General features: G+C 46.5%; 1 protein-coding gene across 1 annotated transcript; it reads right to left on the bottom strand.

The window, feature by feature from the left end:
- Positions 1-4,128: 4,128 nt before the first annotated feature.
- On the bottom strand, positions 4,129-19,528 carry TNFAIP3 (TNF alpha induced protein 3). The gene is made up of 9 exons (XM_006197781.4): positions 19,201-19,528; positions 15,558-15,862; positions 12,058-12,248; positions 11,268-11,415; positions 10,927-11,097; positions 9,920-10,100; positions 7,867-8,771; positions 7,028-7,209; positions 4,129-6,302 (listed from the first exon to the last, which is right to left on the bottom strand). The coding sequence occupies exons 2-9, from the start codon at positions 15,850-15,852 to the stop codon at positions 6,018-6,020; spliced, it is 2,358 nt and encodes a 785-aa protein (XP_006197843.1). The 5' UTR covers positions 15,853-15,862; positions 19,201-19,528; the 3' UTR covers positions 4,129-6,017.
- Positions 19,529-19,816: the final 288 nt, after the last annotated feature.

The raw sequence follows: 19,816 nt of genomic DNA, 5'->3' as shown, positions 1-19,816 counted from the left end.
AGGTTGGAGGTGGGGGTGGACAGTGAGAGAGGGATTTATTCCACTTCTTTCCTTGTTATTGCAGGGCTCCACATTTCTTAATATTAGGAAATTCATGCTTGTATTTGCTGTGATTCTTCGTGCTGTAAATAACATCTTCTCTTAGTTTAATTCCTGTCCAGACTGATAGCTAGATGTCTTGTTTAATACAATAAAGTATTATAGTAATATTTGAAAACATCATGTCAAGTCTCCTTCTAACAAGCACTAAGGATTTTCCAGATTACCACCTTTAAACTCAAGATTCTTAGGTAGTAGCTGGTGGGGGTTGTAGCTTGGAAATAAGATTTCCCTCTGGGACTTAAATAATAAAGCAGCTTGGAAATGTACAAAGTCACCCGAAGAGACAGAGTGTGGCCTGGTTGAAGGTGTTGACATGAATAGAGGAGAGCAGACCAATGAGAAAATGGGGGTAGTGACACAAAGAACAGGCAGGGTCTCAGGAGCAGGTGTGGTCCATCCAGGCGCCGTATGCGGGAGACAGCATCCTGGAGAACGGCTGTGTGCAGAATGAAGACTCTACCTGCTGGGACCTGGTGATGGAAATATCCCACCACTCTGAGGAAGAATGCATCATTGCACAACGTCAGTCACCAACCCCCAGTTCGATTATTCTTCCCATGGAGTGGGCCTCTGAGGAGGGGTGCATTGACCGGCATTGCAAGTGTTTGTACGTCTTTGATAGTAAATTGTTCTCACATAAATTATCCATGCGGTAGCATCTCTCTGATCTTGGTTAATATGATATTGCCTCTGGAAGATGGAGTTTTTTATGCCATTTTATGCCAAAGAAGACTCACAATGATAATAAATGCCACCTAGTCGGGGTGCAGATGACAAGCTGGTCACCTGCAGAAGGTGTCACCTGAAAGAATTCTCCTAGCCTCTTCAGGTGCCCCAGGCTCACTGTAATTGTGTTCCGTTTCTCTTCATTGCCTCTGTGAAAATAGGCCTCTTCTGACTACCAGTGATTTAAATTTCCAACATGTTATGCAATGCTTTTTACAATTTGAACCAACTTTATTTATTCTTATCTCATATATGGGCAAAAGACAAGAATGAATAAAGTTGGTTCAAATTGTGAAGAGCATTGCATAACATGTTGGAAATTGGACCCCGAAGGCTTTTAATCTCATGCTATCTTTAAAAACATTTTGAGTACACATTCACAATATATGTATTATTTTAAATCAATTAAAATATACTATTATATGAAACATTAAAAATCACAAAATATGGGAGTTTTAAAAGAGATAAAGATGAATAAGGCAATATTTTAAAATAACTGTTTTTATTAATGGTAAAACACCTTTTGTTCTCAATAAGAAATAATAAAATTAAATATGTTCCATTATTTAAAATAATCATCATCTATCCCTTTATAACAAAGTCATTCCAAAGTCTGATTCTAAGTTCATTTTGTTGTGATCCTTGACCATCTGAACTGGAAGAGATACCAACAGACAGACAGAAAAACCAGAGAAGATGGAGAGAAATGAAAAAAAAATCATTGTGCCTCCTTATTCATGATTGATTAAATTTCATTTCCAGCTATCGACTATGTAAAAGTTTTTGTTGAATCTCAGTAAATTCCACTCTTCTTTGATGTCAATTAGTTGGAAAGTTGCAAAGATACATTGATATCTCCATTAAATAGGTTCAAAAATTCAATACCCCCTGAAACTCTTCATTTGGATAGTTTTTAACCAGACTCTAGAATATTTGGCTTCCAAGTTTGATTGTGTGGGTATGAGAGGTTATAGGTAGCACAGCTATACCAATTTTGGTAATCAAATCATGTAACAAGGTGTAAGTCCAATGTTGTTTGTCTCAATATGTCGGATGTGAGTGAACGAAGGCACCGTTGCTACCGCTCTTAGCTGGGCAGCTCACTGTGACTTTAGGGCGGCTCCGGTGACAGTGACCCCCTGACACTGACAAAGGGAGAACACCAGCAGTAGTAACTCATGTATCAAATACTAGCAAAATGAACTCAGAGCTTTCTGATTTTCTTCCTGTATCTCCTGGTTGCAGGCACCCAGCTTTGGGAAGAGTAGAAAGCCCACCAGGGAGTTTGATTAGAGGAGACACATCACCAGGCCTGTGATTTACAAGCAGAGGTAACTAGCAAGGGAGTGGCCTAGGATGGGGAGGCCAGAGGCAAAAAGACAGAAGGAGGCTGGGGTCCAAGCTGGAGCAGCAGAAGGAAAGGGGGAAGGGTGGATTTGAGAGATGTTTTGGAGATGCACTGCATGGAAGTTCGGACGTGGGAGGAGGGGGAAAGTCTAGAGGTGGCTAGGAAGCTGATACTGCCCTTCTCTGCTCATGGAGGGAAGAGGGCAGGGGTAAAGTATCACAAGCTCAGTCCTGGGTGATCCGAGTGTCCACCCCGTGTGGTGTGAAGGGGACATGCCGCCACATCGGAAGTGGAGGCGTGAGCAAGCTGAAGCCAAGCCAGTTCCTTCCAAGTCTTATTTTTCAGCTTCCATGTTAGGTTTTTTGCCTTTTTGGAAAGTCATCAGTTGTTTTGAGACTCTGCCAAAAGCCGCTGGTCCCACTTTGGAAAGATAATGTACCCACCCCAATATAAAATTGTACCTATGCTTTCTTTATAGGGTCCCCAACCCCTGAGGTCCACCCAGATTGGAGATCTGCCCTCAGTGGCAACCTCACTGCCCTCCAAACCTGCCCTATTTCCCTTTCTATGTGCCAGTCCTCTGAGTCAGAGCTAATTTACTAATTATAAGTCACTTCCTATTTTAGAAGTCCTGATGACTTATGGTCAAATGCTTATATTCATCATGATGATTGAAGAATTGTAGTTTTTAAGCCGGGTGAGAGATGGAAGAACAATGGAGAAAAAGGAAAGATGCCAAGTGGAGGCTTTGTGATTTCTCTGGGTAACTGTTCATACAGCTCAGACAGGATGGGGTGCCGTGGGACACACACAGCACCACCTGAGAACTATTCTAGCCTAACTGATCCAGAATCTACTAAGAAGTCTGGAAAAACAAGTTAAATGAGACCAAAAGAAAGCGATCAGCCAAATCCAGAATATGAGCTAGTCTACAGATGACCTAATTACCTTAATGAATAGCATGAAAAATTAAAATGGAATACTACAGAATAAGAGAGTTTTAAGAAATGTTAGCAATCAAAAGCAACAAGTCTCTGTATAGTTGACAATCTGAGAAATTAGAATACATACTTAGGATTGGATGGCATTAAACATCATTTAGCTAAGTGTTAACAGTGGTGGTTATGTAAAAAGAACAGATTCTTATCAATTAGAGATGCACACTGATGTATTTGTGTCAGGACACAATATCTGGAATTTGCTTTGAAATAACCCAGAAAAAAAAAAAGATGAAAAATGAAATAAACTTGGCAAAATGTTGGTAACTGTTGAAACTGGATGATGGATGTATGGGGGTTCACTGCACTCCTCTTTACTTTCTTGTACGTTAGAAGTTCCCACAGTAGGTTTAAAAATATTGTTAAGTTTTTTTTAAATGCATGGTTCTAAAATCTGGCTGATGGTCAGAATTTCTTGGGGGAGCTTAAAAAAAAAAAGATTCCAGGAGTTGCACAGTCCTCCAGAATCAGTCCTCTATAGGTACATTTGTGTGGGGTGGAAGAATGAGCCACTTATAACTAACTTCCCAGGTCATGTGCTGCCAGTGCTTGTGGCCAACACAGCCATAGGTCATCTCTTCTAAGGTCTGACCCGAGAAGTCTCACATCACTTCTTCTTCCTCCCCCTCTAATTTCTTTCTTTCTCTCTCTGCTTCTCCCTCTTGTCTTCTCTTGCTGCACTTTACAAACGCTCAGGGCAGGAACCATCTGAGGAGCACAGGTACCTAGCATCTTGCAGGAACGGGCACTGGCAGGTGTTCCCCACTCCCCTCTGGGCCTCGGTGTCCTCATTTTTAAACCAGATGCCTTACCCTTCAAGGTCAGTTCTCTTACTATCCATGGGTGAGAGATGTATCCCCTGCTCGGGTGTACCTTGAAATAAAATTATTTGAGAAGCATGGTCTTAATATCTGGGCCTTTTCCTTTCAGCATTCATAAACAAAAACACCAAAATTTGTTCTTAAATAATTTATTTTTTAATATTGACTTTTGTGAAAAGTTACATTTCAATTTAAGGAATCTTGAAAAAAGCCAACACAGAGCCGACAGTTTTCTATCAGACAACTAAATGTGCAAATTTCAAATGCTTTCTATAATAAGTATAAATATTTCCACTTTTCACATTAAGGATGAAAATATTGAAACACATAAAATAGTAAAACAGCAACTTTAAAAGAACTAGTTGAAGAAAACTGATGTTTATTTAACAATTTAGAAAGAAATTATAAAGGGTATGTGAAGGAAAAAGGCTAATGGTGTTCCACGGGGAAAACACATCACATAGTACAAGTAAAGACCACGGAGAATTATAGAGAGCCAAGACTTTCAGGTCAGAATACCAAACACACAAACACACACAAAATAGCAGCCTTTACCTCTGGGAAAATGTGTTTCCCCTCCCTTTTTTCTAGAACAAGTATGACAGTAACACAAAGCACACAGAAATTATAGGCTAAGCACAGTGAGAAATTTCTGCTTACTCAAGGTATTAAGACTTTGCTATCCCAATGTTTAGGGGCCACTGGACACGAGGTCACTGACCAGCACCCCAGGACACAGCAGTGACATAGCAAAGAAAGGCAACATCTTTTCCAGTGACTTTGTCCAATCTCATCCCGGTTCCTTCCCAATCATCTCTCTAAGGAGGTAGGATACACAGAAGCATTTAAACAACACGGAGTGCAGTTTCTTATTGAGGGCCTGGGAGGCGGCGCTAGCCAGAGTTTCATGAAGAAGCGTGAGATTTTAATGAATTTCCTACAGATGCAATTCCTTCTTTCCCAGGGAAGGCAATCGAAGTGCAAGGAAGAGCCCGACTCCCCCACTGTGGTCAGGAACTTGCCTGGGTCTGTGATGTGACTGAAAGCAAATACGATGTCTCAAGAAAACAGTACAGCATGTTGCTCAGACCAGGAGATCTTCACTTAAATAACCTTAAAGTTTGCAATAAAATAAATAAAGTGACTGACAGACATACACGGAGCTCCTTTTAACAAGGTAGCTGGTTGAGTTCATGTGTATAGAAGAGGTGCCTGCCCCAACAACAACCAGAAAATAGGTTATTATTATTCAGTCTTCTTACTGGAAACCTCTAGGGCAGCATCTCAACATAAAAAAATTCCCTCATACATCATATAAGGGGACATTATATATGAATATATCTCTATGCACACCTCAGTTCAAGCTAAACTTGAGAAGTAAAGACAGTGATAACCAAAAGAGGTACCCGTCTGCCCACTGACTTATTCTGAGTCTTAAAAGGTGCATATTATAAAGAGCAGCTGGTTGGCTTTTCATCACAAATGTGTTTGGTCTCAGCAGCGTCAGAATCATAGTCCGTGGATGGTTCTGCTTCTGCCGTGTCTGTGGGAAAGGAACAAGGCAGGCAGGGAAGAACCACCACCGACTGACCCCGGAATCGGTCCACTTCGCCTGGGCTTCCCGAGCTTCAGGCAGAGGGCCTGCGGCCCCGAGGCCCCGCCTCCCTGTCACTGAGAGATGCTGATGGAGGGCAGGGGAACAGCTCTGAACCGTGTGTCTTTTCCCTTTCCTCGGAAGGTGATGAAGCAGTCCTGGCCCTGGTGTGAAGTCCATGAAGTTCCTGGCCTTCTGCCTGGTAGGAGAGGGGGAGGACCCCGGGCTGAATCCGACACCACCTGCTGCCGGTCACATGCTTCGCTCAGATTCCTGGCCGTGACTGAGTGTGTCTTTCCTCGAACCCTGTTTAGAGACACTCCATGCAGGGACAGACCCTCCGGTGGCACCGGGGCACTGAGAGCAGAGCACCACGCTGGCTAAGGCTCCAGGCCGCTCTGGGCTGGGGCGGGCCTGCCGGCTTCGGGTCAGCCATACATCTGCTTGAACTGAAAGCACTCGTTGCAGTAGCCGTTACACTTGGCGTTGCCGAAGTGGTCGCAGGCGGGGGCCCGGCAGCGCTGCGTGGGGGGCTCCTCGGGGACGAGCTCTGGCCGCCGGGGGCCCGGGCCCGCTCGCTGGCTGAGCGGCTGGCATTCCATGCAGAGCTCCTGGCTGCGGCAGGCCAGGACGTTCCTGCAGGCGGCGCGGGCACACTTGGACCTGGAGGCGCTCTGGGGGGCTCGGGGCACGTCTCTGCGCTGGCTGGACCTCTGGGTGGAGAGAGAGCAGAGAAAACCATTGCTCACTTTTCTCAGGGAGAGCAGTGCTGTTTCTTTGAACAGCGGGGATCCTACAAAGGGCTCTGTGGGGCGAAGGGTGTCTGCCTAACCAAGGGGACAGGAGTCTCCAAGGACCTTTCCTCACCAACCATGAAAACAGACCAGGCTCCTGGGAGGTCAAGTGGAAGCACCAATCCTAGGAGGGAGGCTGGCAAATGCCGGCCCAGTTCACTTCCATTTGTATTAACACTGTGCTGCCTTCATCTAGACAGAGTCCCTACCACTCCACAGCCAACGGAAGAGGTGCTTCTTAATTAATGCCTGCTTTTCTCATAAGTCAGTAAGTGGAGGCCCTGGGATGCCCTGCGCCTCCTGCTTCCATCTCATGATAGAGGGTTACTTAAGAAAGGCTGCCGGCCACTTAGATGTCTGTGCTTCTACTGCAAACCCAAGAAGTCTCTCATGGCCATCTGGCTCTTTGGAGGCCTTAAGAGGTTTTATTCTACAGCTGATTTTATATGCCACTTAAAATGAATTCTATAGTAAACTTAGGCCATGAAAATCAATAGGAAATGCTGTGCTTCCAATCCTGGGGGTCACAGTGACTTCCCCCCCATTCTTCCCTGGAACTTAGCAGGTAGGAGAGGCTGCGTATCACAGCCGGAAGAAACTGCTCCAGGGAGGAGGCCGGGCCACAGGAGAGGGGAATGTCTCACCAGTTGTTCTTCAGTCCTTTTTGCTTCATGGAATCTCTGATTCTGAGCTTCGATGAAACACTTCTGACAGTATCCTTCAAACACAGTGCTTCCCAGGGCACCACACTCCCTCCCCAGACAGGGGACAGCATTCTGGAACCTGGAGGCTGTGGGACTGGCTTTCCCTGAGGCAGCGACAAAATCTAGAAGAGAGATGAGGCTAATCAGCAACACAGGGTCACCGAGCAGAGAGACACTGACACAGAGAAACAAACAGGGTCTTGCACATACAGATGAGGCCACTCTTCGCTGTACCCATGAGAGCAGCCTCCTAGAAGCTTGGCAAGTAACACACAATAATAGTACCATTACTGAAACATCTCTGACTTTACAAACTTCTTGCTTACGAACCTGCTGCACAGTTCGACCACAGTTACAGAACTGAGATATTAACTGCCTGTCCTTCTTTCAAAATCTGCAATTTCTAAAAGCAGGTGTTCTTACAATGTCAGCGGAGACCCCTTCTTTCTACCTACTGCTCTTCAGGTTTTGCGTTTTCTCTATGATGCCGAAGTTTCAAAAGAAGTCTAGCTTAAACTCCATCTTATATACATGACACCGTGTGACTTTATAAAAACAAATTCTCTGAACTCTACCTACTGGGCGCTTTTGGGTCTTGGCGCATGCTAGTCTGGGCCTTTTGTCTCCACGTGCACTGGCAGAGCGACTGTGACTGTCTCCCTTTGCCAACCACACTCTACCCTACGGCACAGAGAGGATCCCTTTTTGAGGTTCAGGAGCAAACCGCCTTCTGGATGGGCTTTAAAATGGGGGTTAGGGAAATCCATTATCTTACTCACGTTTATTTTCTCTGTACTCAATGAAACACAGCGTGCAAAAGCCTTTGTTCTCTGGAGTCCCAAAATACATGCACCCCGCTTTTCTGCACTTGCTCGTCCCAGTCCTGTCCCCTGGTGTCCGCGTGGCTGGGGAGTGGCAGCCGGAGGGGGCCTCGGCCCCGGCCCGGCGGCAGGAGTGAGGGGAGAGGCTCGGGATGAGCTGTGAGGGGTCGGACTTGGAGCGCTGGTGACAGGCAGGTGGGATGCTGGAGCCAAGGTCTGAGGTGGGCTCGGCCGTAGCCCTTTTAAAGCAAGTGCTACAGATCCCGTTAAACGTCCTGGTGACATCCTGGAGGCAGGCCCGGCACTTGCCGGGGTCCAGGTGGGGTGCAGGGTCTGAGGGTTGGCCGGCGTTCAGCTGCCGGGCATGGTGGCAGCGCTCGCAGAATCCGTTGTGCTGCACGTTGAGCGTGAAAGGGCAGCCGGGGCTCCTGCACTTCATGGCCGTAGTCTCACTGAACAAGAAGAGGCTGGGCGCCGTCGGAGGGGCCGAGTGGGGGCCCCCGGAGGGCTCCTCGGGGCTCCAGGCTTCGCCCCGCGAGGCCCCGAGTGCCAGGCCGGGGAGCGCCTCGGGGCCTGGCTTGGAGTTGGGCTTCGGGGCTTTGGTCTGGTTCTTCTGCCGCCGCTCCGAGCACTCGTGGCAAAACGGCTGGGTGTTGACGGACATGAAGAAAGGGCAGTTGGGTGTTTCACATTTTATGTCCATGAGAGAAAGCTGGGGGATGGAAGGTTCCAAAGGATTCGGAGGGTGCATGTCTCGCCGCCCCTGCTCGTTATTTTCTTGCCACTTCTTGTACTCATGCTGGACAAGTTCAAAGTAATCATCTACCAAGTTTATTTCTTTTGGTAAGTTCGCTTCATCCAACCTAAAGACCAAAAGGAAAATGTGAGACTACGGCTGCGCACAGACACACACACACAATTTTACATCATCAGCTCAGAGAGCAAACTTGTAGAATGTGGATCGCAGCAATAACCTTGGAACTGTTCACTGAACTGCAGCCTGTGATAAGAGTTTACATCTCTAACACAGCACAGGCCAATCCTGCTGAGAAGATGTCATTATTTCCAGAATCACAATTTTATTTGATCAATTTTGGTCCACCCCAAATTACAGATAATTCTAAGGAAAGAGATATGCAGGGGCTGCCTCCACACTTCATTACTCTATTCTTTTTTGAAAATGTCACTTTTATTTTCTAACTTCTCAGAGACTAAATTTCTAGTGAAATATTATTCAGGGTATTCATTTGAGACTAGCCTACTTTATAGCACCAACTACGCTGGAACTTTGTGTTCTGAATTTTGCTGTTATTAATTTTCACCGTACACCTGGTTCCTATTAGCGTTAACTGCAGGAGCGGTCACTAAGAGGTAGACACGCCCCCAGGTGCTACGTTCTGACTTCTGACTCTGTAATTTGTCCATCTCCACTTGGAGAAACCGAATCTCTTAGGCCTTCTCGGTCTTCTCTTGTGTCTTTCAAATTCTAGGAAACAGGCATCTCTTTATCATAAAGCCAGTACTGACAATTTCGATACCTGTACAACCTGCACCCTGGGTCTCTCCTCCCTTCTCCCTGTGGCGAAGTCATGTGTCTGCAACCTTAAACATTTGACAGCTCAGTCTGTCTGACGCGTCTGCCTTACCCAGAAGCCAAGAGAAAGAGGCTTTTGTTTCCAAGAATTTTCACTTGCTGGTCTAGCACCAGGGCAATGAAAAAAAACCAACCCTTGATGTAAACACCCTTTTAGAAGCCACAGTTCCGACTCTCACATCCAAATAGGCAGGAAAATCATTACAGATAAGCTGCTTGTTCCCATTTGAAAGCAAAGCCAGTACTGCCTGAAATGAATGTCTTTCACTCTCATACAAGCCTCTGAATTTGTTTCACACTGGAGGAAACTGGCTTCAAATATCTTTACTGCTGAGCTTTGGGGTGGCAGCAGCCTCTGTGGCTGAAGTAAAAACAGCGGAAGATGACAAACGATGGTGCTAAAAACAAACTGCTTACTTTGCAGCGTTAATTAAATGGGTGGTGCCATGGTCCCAGCCTTGGACTGGGATTTCTATCACCATCAAGTACTCTTTCAGCAGCTTTTCCTTCATCTCATTCTCGGGATCTGTCAAAAAGTGAACTTTCAAGTCTTCGAATCTTCCCCGCTCTCTGTTAACGAGTGGGACAGCTCGAATTTCTGAGGGAAAAAAAAGTAACACATAAGCCAAATACAATCCTACTGCATGAGATTATGTGTGAGGCCATATATATAATGACTACATTTTGAAAATGCAGAAAGGATACAATTACAGAGTGGAAAAGTATTATCAAGCCACAGAATCAAATGTGGAAACAAACTGTGCTGAACTCTAATAGAAAATGTACTGTTTCCAGGAAGCTCACAGAATATTTAGAGGCCTGGAGGCACTGAATCGTATTGGTCAAATTCCCACACTTCAGAATCAGACGGACCTGAGTTCGAATCCTGTCTTTGCCACTATCCAGCTCTGTGATATCAGGCAAGTTATTTAACCTCTCTGAGCTTCCAGTGTCTTATCTGTAAAATAAGGTTGCCAGTGCTTACAGCATCCACAGGGATGCTGTGAGGATGAAATAGATAGAATAATGTATCCAAAGTACTTACCCAGTGCCTTATTCATTCCACATTAAGCTATCACAGTAATAGCTAAACCACCATTTACCTGCTTCATGTCAGGCACTATATTAAGGGTTCTGTGTGCCTTAATATGTCATACACATATATCTCCTACTTGCCACTAACATGCTGAAAGTACTTTCCAAACTAAACACAAAAAGGCAGGGAGGGGCATTATGATTACTGTCACTGCACTACTGCTGCTAATCAAATAAATGACAGATTACTGTATTTAAATAAAACTAATATACTTAAATGACGCCATTTCAATAAGGAGCAAAAGAGTGGACCCTGACATTCAGTAGGCACAGGGTGTACTGGTATCTACCAGCAGTTACAAATGTGAACAGATGCTCAGTTTTCTCACCAGGTCCACTGTCCTTCAGGGTCACCAGGGGTACGAAGTGTTGGCTGTCATAGCCGAGAACGATGGGGTATCTGTGGCATTCCTGGGCAGGCCAATGGAGTGGCAAGTAAATTCCGCCCACCTTCAAAGGAGCGAAATTGGAACCCGATTCCAAACTTCTCAGCATTTTGTCTGTTTAAGGAAAGAGAAAGGAAAAATAAGGCCCTCTGTGACTTCCATCGGATTCCATTAGCTATAATCGCCTACAACTTTGGTGGTGTGGACTTTCCCAAGAGCTAAAGCAGCTGAAAATAAATAATAAATAAACTTAAATACAGATAAGCCGTCTGCAAGCATCTCACCTGAAATGACAATGATGGGCCTTCTTAGGATGTTGCAAAGGACAAAGATGTGTATTTCTTCCAGTGAATGATACTGAAGCCCACTCCGGGCTGCCGGGGTGTCTGTGGATGCCATTTTGACAAGGTTGTCCCACTCATCAGTCCAATTCTGAGGGGGGAGAGCGAAACAATTGAGCGTACTCTGCACTCTGAGACAATTCTGGCTTCACTCTGTGATTGTTCATTTACAGCACTCAGCTTACTTTTCCCCTTTCTCTAAATCATCATTCAAACGGTCACCCAGTTTTCCCCATTTTGGTTTTCTTCCTTTACTTTTTTCCACTAGCAAGGCAAACTCAAAAGTAGGGGAGGATGGGGACAGCACCTGCTTTCAGAAAAAAATCCCTGAAGAGGCATGACCTCGAAGCCCCCCATCCGAAGGTGCACAAAAATCCCAAACTTGTGACTGAAGATGGGAGGCACCACTTGAATTTGATTGGCTGGCTCAGCAAGGCATGCAAAGGGCAATCAAACCGAAAGCCAACCAAAACGCCACAGGGAAGGCCCTGATCAGAAAGACCTTGCTAAAATGACTCTCCAGCTGGGAAGCTCCTGCCAGGGAGTCTCCCCGCAGTGTCAAAGCCTGGGGATCATCCCACAGGAGGTTTCTGGTGTTTTCCATTGACTCCGCTTTGCCAAGTTCACATGACCTGGCAAATCAAACGCTCCCTGAGAGCAGGGACCGGCCTAAGGTACCCTCTTCCCTCCATGGAGCTCCGTCCACAGATGCTGACGGGGATACACAACATACCCGGGTATCGTAGCAAAGTCCTGTTTCCACGAATTCCTGAGACTTTAGAGACTCCAGCTGCCAGCGGAATTTGAAGTTGCGCGTGTCCGTCTCCTTGAGGGTGCTGAAGAGCGCCTTCCTCAGGACCAAGTCTGTGTCCTGAACACCCCACATGTACTGGGAAGCAGCGTGCATGAGGCAGTTTCCGTCGCCTGCGGACAGAAGCGGGGCAAATTCAAGCCATCCACATCTAAGGCCCGGAAAAGCTTTCTGGAATAAATGAGCCTTACTGCTACCATCAGGGACCCAATGGGAGGCTTGGGAGAAATGCAAAGGGCTTCATTATTTAGTCGAAGGGCCAAGTGGTAACATTCCACAAGGCAATGACGGCTTTAAGGTGAATATCATTCTTTTCACTTGTATTTTAAATGAATGATCCTAACAGAGCCAGGGAACCAGGGACTGAGAGTCAGGAGACCTTGGTTCCAGCCTGGCTCTACCCTAACCAGTTTAGATGACATTGGAGGGAAATTCCTTGACCTCTGAGAGTATTTTTCGTCTTTGTGAAAGGAGGGCATCGGATTATGATCTCTAAAGCCCATCCCTCGCTAACATTCCTTGATTTTCTGGCTAAGACGCTGGCACTATTACTCTGTGACCCTACACAGGGCAACACGCTCAAACCAGGAAGCTGGTTGCGCTCCATCTACTAGACAGGGACAGTCTAGCTATGACTGAGTGGCTTGACCATCCCACTGCAGTTCTGGGGGCCTGGGAGTTTCCTCTTCTCATTTGTAAACTGGGACTGAGAATACACAGTTACCTACAGCCTGCTGGCCCCCGCTCCCTAGCAATGCCTTGAGGGAACCCGTCTGTTAGCAATCACGGAGTCCTTTCACAGAGCTAACAAGGGCCTGGGTGGCTGCATTTCAAACATAATCCATTGTTTAGAACTGGCATTTTCAGAATACTGAGCATTCTGAGAAAAAGACAGGTCTAATTTTATTCCATCACTTTGTTACTTTCGTAGCTTAAAATCCACAATTCACGAGCCTGCATTCTTTGACCTCCAAAGAATAAACGTTTTGGAGGGATGTTTAACATTAAAAAGTTAACTCCTTAGTCTCCTTTGGCAAGTGCATAACTGTTTTTCATGAAGAAAAGTTCAACTGGTTTCTTACACTGCTCTACAGGGCAATAAAGTTATTTGAAATGTTACCATATTTTAATTATAGTCAAACAGAAAAAAAAAACCCAACCAAAAACACAAAAAACCCTCAAATATATGGCCACAGCCAGTATCCCTTCAATTTACGCACTTAGAAAAACCAGTATTTAGAGAAACGAACAAAAAAGATCGCTCAAGCCGTGTGTCTTGGCAGAAGTGTGGCAACAATTGCACTGTTGAAATTTCCCCTTTGCAAAATCTAGAGCAAAGATAAGGCTTTTTTTCTTCTTCTTGTGCTTACTTTCAGTTCTTTATTGAGATGCAGCAGCATAAAATTCCCTAAGTAACATCTGGAATTCCCCAGTGCTAAGTTATTTGACTAGCAATTGAGCAACAGCCATTGTACTTTTTGTTCTGATGTGTAGACATTTAAACTGCGAAGTGCACCCTGGACTTTCCAAGTGGGTGTGGTCAGGGTGAGCTGGAATCAGGCTACTCATTATACAAGTGAAATCGCGGCAGCCAATAGACGCTGGGATTTTTCACATGAAGTTTCAATTTTATGCCTCCTACTCCCTTCCTCATTCACCACAGGCTCACATCCTCAAATGCGAACTTGTGAATCACCCCTCCCCAAACAGACCACTGACTCCGTAGAACCCTCCTACTGGGGGCAGGCTTAAAAAACAAAGCTGCTAATAAAAATCACAGAGAGGAAAAGTCACTTGTTTTCCTCCCTCCCCTAAATACCTTGTCTCCTTTTTCCAGAATTTTAAGGAATTTTCTTGAAAGTGGGGAAATAAAAGGATTCTGAGCCTAAAACTCTTGATTTCCCAGAAAACTATATCAAAATGCACCTGATTTCGTAGTCTTATTTGTAGCATGAATCCTGGATTTAAGTGACATATCTTTGCAAAACAAGTGTTTACTCTTTACATTATATCCATTTTTCTTTAAGGGACTGGAGCAAGTTAGACCTAAAATCTCAGTTAATAAGGTTCATAATATGGATTTTCTCTTTCTACCATATTTCTAATTTGGAAGAATCTCTTTGTTTCCAACTTTCCCAAAGCTGACTCCACCTCTTTTTGCAACAAAATAGGAGAGAGTTAAAACCATAAACTGTCAGGAATACAAACTCCTTGATGATGACTTAACATAATTACCTGCTCCCAAGCATCACTTGATTTAATGCCAACAACAATGTAAACACTAGCAATCCCCAGTTTTCTTTCTGTGTTTCTAAGAATCTGTGCTTCAAAAATAAAAGTAATCTTGAGGTGTTGCGCCTGGCCCCCAGAACCAAAGCCAAAAACTGTCCCTCCATCATGCCACGTTACCCAAGTCAAAAATGGCCAAAGTGAACGTACAAATGAATTTCATTAAGTTAATGTTCTTATCATCTCATTGTCAACTAGGATGTATTATTTTGCCCTTTGACGTATTATTTTGATCGGGATAGCTTAGGACTGTCAGTGATCTAAGGACAAGAGACTCCTGCTTTTACCCAGACTGTAAGCATTTAGTTGTCTACGCGCTTCTTGTAATAATTAGCTACATCTATAAAGCAGAATTTTGAAGCATGAAACAGTACGCTTGAATGTTTCTGTGATGCACATACTTCTGCTCAAAGGAAATAATTAAAAATCAAAACAGTAAAGCTTAGAACAGGAAACAGCTATCAGTCATAAATGGCCATTGGGCAGACAGGCACACGTAGCAAGAAATTCACTACTAGGAATCCCTAAAAATAATGAAGTAGAGGCCTAAAATCTGCACTAAGAAACTCAAATATCTTTTTAGTGCATATCATGGGACTACAGGCAACTGAACGTAGGTAAGGGAGGAACTGACAACAGCTATTGCTTAACCCATAAAATGCCATCGATTCAAGAAGCGTAAGCATTTTCTAAGGAGAGTGGGGAACAACACCAATTTTCACACGAGGCTTTCCTTGTGAACTTAAAGCCTTTTAATATTTGCATTACTGGCTAGGGAAGGGCATTTTACAGGTGATTAAATAGTCAAAAAGAATTAGATACCGAAGTCATACATACATACCAGACATACACACTTAATGGGTGCATGGTGTCTAGAAATGCATTCCCCAAGCCTCAGTGTGCTCTGCTCTCTAATACACACAACTAGAAAACAGCCTTAATTAAAACAGCCATAAAACAAGCCTGCTCTCATCACATGCCCCTTATAGAGTCTCTGTCCTAAGGTGTCTATGGCCTGGAGAGATGTGATTTGGGGCTGGGCTGGGGCTGTTACCTTTTAATGAATGGGGACCCAGCACCCTGGGAGTCAAACTCCTGCCCCCACCGCCCCCTGGGAAAAAAGCATGTCTTACCGTTTGTTTTCAGTGCCACAAGCTTCCTGACTTCCCGACACCAGTTGAGTTTCTTCTGGCTTTCCAGGGAGGCCTGGATGTTTCTGTCAATGAGAGCCTTGTGGATGATCTCCCGAAACTGTGGACAAAACTGGCAAGTTCTGAACATTTCCAGCGTGTATCGGTGCATGGATTTAAAATGGTGAATGATTCCATTGGTAGGTTTAAAAATGTCTTCTGGAGTTCTCTCTCTTATCTTCACAGCTTTCCGCATATTGCTCAAATACAAAGCCAGAGGAAGAAGTTGCTCAGCCATTATGCTATATCTGAAGAGGAGGGATAGAAAACCCCATTCCGTTAGCTCGCCTTTGATATTACTCTTATATACCTGCCTGCAGGAAACCCCAGCGTCTGATCTGGTCATTACCCTAATTGGTAGGCAAAGGATCTTAGTCACCTCTACTCCCAGGATACTAGCTGGCCCCAAAGATTAACTCACACTGGACTGTTTTAAGTTACATCACTTTTAAAGATTAGTCTAAACAGGAGAAGGAAGGCGGGGAGTGGGTACTGAGGGGGAGGGGAATAACCCGTGTTTTCAGTAACGTTTGTCAGGGAGCCAAGCCTGTCTGTCGGCAGCAGGTACTCTGCCCCATAACCCGAATGAAGCTCCCATGCTACTCTGATACTACTCTGGGTCAGCAATTGAATTTTAAGGCCCCTGAATGCCAGTTACAGGCACAACGTAGCCCTGACAAGTCTGGCTCCTCTTCTAAGAAGACCACCAAGCAATCGTTGCTCTTAGGCAAAATCTTGATTTATTGCTTTTAAGCACTCCCTCCCCATACTGGAAAGACAGTGAATATTTTGCGGAAAATCTTGCAATTTTATGCTGCCACTGAGGCTGTGGACTGGAGTTTCCTCTTTAGTCCCAGGGAGAAATATGTATAAAGAGTTTATTTATAAAATGTATTAGTAATATAGAGCTAAAACTGAATGTTTTATAAACAACAAAAAAGCCTATTTCCAGCAAGATGCTTTGCAATTTTCGAGCAAACGGTCAGCAGGCTTTCAGAACCTCTCCACTGAGCTTTAAACATAAGAATAGGAAATGTTATAATAATAATAACAGAATAATAAATCCTACTTGCAAGAGCAGATATTGGAGCTGTACTGCTTGAACAACTGCCAACCAAATTCTACTATCGTCCTCTAGGTACCAAGACTGATGCATTTCCCACCCTGTCTTCACCCTGAAATCCTCAAGCATCATCAGCTGGTAGAAAGAAAGGAAAGGCTGGAAGCAGACAAGAAAAGAAATTTCAGCCAGAGGGGCCACTCAGGGCAAATGAAAGAGGAGGGGGGCAAAACCCACATCTCCAACCGATGCTGTGAGTTGACAGAACCTTGGACCTCTACATCCTAGAGCTGTGTGGAGAGCCGGCTTGAATTCACTGGCCCTTAGCAGGGTGCTTATCATTCATCCTAATTTCCAGACAAAGACAGTTTCAGAGCATGAAGAGGGTCCCTAGGAAGTTTTACCCCAGTTGTCAATCCCACTTCTGTATCATACTTTTTGCCAGGGCAAGCCTCTAGCTGAGAAAGAACGTAAACCTATGTAAGAGGGGGAAGAAAGAAACCTAGGTTATTGGGAAGCCGCTCCTAGGTGGGTCTAGGCTCCCTGATAAAATGGTCTAAATTCTCTAAATTCTCGTAGCCCACTCAGAACAGAGACTTGGGCTAGATGACTCCAAGGTTGCTTCTAAGTTTTCTGGTGGTAGTTTTAGATTGGGATTCCTCATCTGATTGCTGGATGACGCCTGGAAGCAGTCAGTCATTCGCTGGGTCAAATGGTAATCTCTCCTTTGATGTCAGACATTCCCTGCAGGTGGATTTGGGCAAAATCACGGCAGGCTCACAGACATAACAAAGGGACAAAAACATCACACGCACTTCCCTTTTGTGACACGAGAAGTCTCTTTCACGATGTCATTCATTTGTCCATCCATCACTTGACAAGCACGGCCTGACCACATACTACCACTGCCTGACCACCGAGCGCTGTGCTTGATGCTGAGGTTAAAAGATCAAAGATGACCTCATTCCCCGTCCTGAAATCATGCGACCATCTCTGTCTCCAGCTACGGCAGCTGAAGCACCTGTCCTGTTCATGTAGGAACCACGCCATCCAGGGGCAGCGCTTGGCCGGGAAGCCAGGTCTTCCAACACCCGCCCCCTTGCCAGTCTCACAACACCACACCTGTGGTTGTGGTGCCTGTTGCTCTCACATGGAAACAGGCAGGCAAGAGGAAGATTTGAAACAAGCCAGGTGCAGCCTCTTTTTGCTTTTCTGATTTTTCTATTACTTTCTTCTGCACCTAAGATCTTTCAGCAAAGTTCTCAGTGAGAACCGTAACCATAGGCAAGACACGCAAATGTCAGGATTTGATAGCCCAGTGTCATCTCATTCATAGGTTCAGCCTTGCACAGCCTGCAGAATGGCCTCCTTAAAATAAATAAAAACTCACTGCCCAAGTGCCCAAGTACCCAGTACTTGGACTTCTCCACATTTAAGATTAAGGAATAATCTGACCTATGATAATTTCTGAGCTACGATTATAAAGTCCTTATAGGCAAAGACATACAATATTACTTGTAATATTTCTTTCACATTTCTGTTACCTCACTACCCTTCTATCAACAAATATTTCATTGAATTTTTAGAAAGTACCCCCCCCCCGCCAAATTCAAAAATTGTACAAAGAATTGGGGAAAAAAAGCCAGGAGCACCGTAGACAAGAATAGAGCAGTAACTGGCTGTTTAACACTTGCAGTCCAGAGGACTCTTTTAAACAGTGGTTCTCCCCAGAGGCTACCCTGAGACACTCGACCAGAGCGGCTTTCCAAGGAAAGGAAATCGGAAGCAGGGAGAACTGAAAACAAAGTGGTCTCAACAAGAGCTGAGCTCCTTCCTTACTTAATACCACGGCTTTCCTGAAAGGCCAGGTGGCAGGATGTGGGACGACCCCGGCTGACAAAGGCAGTCTGACTGGGGGGCAGGGGCCTGCAGATGCTCTAAACTGGAGTAACCCACCCCCCTCAGGCAGGCTGACGACCTCCTGCGACATGCACACTTCTCCGACGCTGCTGAACTCCGAGTGTCTGCAAGTTGTCCCCGCAAAGGTTAGCTGACAGGCCCCCCCACCCCATCAGGTTTTGCTGCCCCTGCGACATCCCACCCTTTGGGCTGGTGCTGCACAATCTGGAAAGAAGCCACAGCGATTCTGCAAGGTCTACGTGGCCATAAGCATGCAGCGTTTGATTCTAAAAAAGCCGCGCCGCAAAGACATCAACGACCACCCGCAACCCAGCGGCCCCGGGGCCACTCTCCCCAGGCAGCTGCAGTTCAAGCTCGCTGCATCAGCTGCAAGCAACAGCTGGCTGGAGGAATCCTGGCTGTCACCCCCAACATCTGGCGCGGCAACCTCAACTCCCAGCAGTCCAGAACCTGCAATGGGCACAAACGGCCAACAAACTCCCCTTCAGGAACGCTGTAAACTCAAGGCCTGGTCGACGGGGCCCGCCTGCGGGTCGCTGCCAAATTCGCAGCCGCAGCTCTTGCCCCGGGAGCCGGTGGCAGATGGCACGGGGACGAGGCAGTTACCTCTCTGAGCTGCGCAATCCTCTCTCGAAATCCCAAGGGCAGGTCAGGACAGGCGCGCGCCGCAGGCTGGGGTCCGGTTCAGGGTCGGGACCGGGTGGAGGCGGCGCCCCATGGACGCCGGGCTCGGGGCTCGCTCGCCGGCCGGGCTGGCCGGGGGTGTGGATCTCGCCCGCTGCAGCCGCCGCCGCCACTGCAGTTCTCTCGGCGGCCGCTCTCGCCGCTCCGCCCCCGCGGCCTCCTAGCTCGCTGCACTTGGCCGCCGAGGAGGCTGCCGACTGCCAGTTCTCTTTTTTCCCTTTCTGTTTTACCGCCCGCGGACAGCCGGGGATTTCCACCCAGGGACTTTCCAGTCACGTGACGCTGGGCCGGGCTCCCGGCGCCGGGACTCGGGGGTATTCCCTCCGCCGCCAGGGGGCGCAGGAGGCGCGGGAGGCGCAGGAGGCGAGGGAGGCGACCTGCGCGGCGCGCCGCCCCGCCCCGCCCCGCCCCGCCCCGCCCCGCCCCGCCTCGCCTCGCCCCGCCCCGCCTCGCCTCGCCCCGCCCCGCCTCGCCTCGCCCCGCCCCGCCTGCCGCCGGAGAAACTCCTGCGCCCCGCCCCGGGGTGTCCCCGCGTGAG

Source organism: Vicugna pacos, chromosome 8, assembly GCF_048564905.1.
Source record: "Vicugna pacos chromosome 8, VicPac4, whole genome shotgun sequence".
In the NCBI taxonomy this organism is placed as follows: Eukaryota; Metazoa; Chordata; class Mammalia; order Artiodactyla; family Camelidae; genus Vicugna; species Vicugna pacos.
This window is presented reverse-complemented; position numbering and strand designations above follow the sequence as displayed.

Coding starts and splice junctions, on each gene's coding strand:
- TNFAIP3 (XM_006197781.4), bottom strand. CDS start 15,852: ATGGCTGAGCAACTTCTTCCTCTGGCTTTGTATTTGAGCAATATGCGG. Junction 12,249..15,557: donor TGTGGCACTGAAAACAAACG/GTAAGACATGCT, acceptor TTCTGTCCGCAG/GCGACGGAAACTGCCTCATG. Junction 8,772..9,919: donor CATTTAATTAACGCTGCAAA/GTAAGCAGTTTG, acceptor TTTGGTCTTTAG/GTTGGATGAAGCGAACTTAC.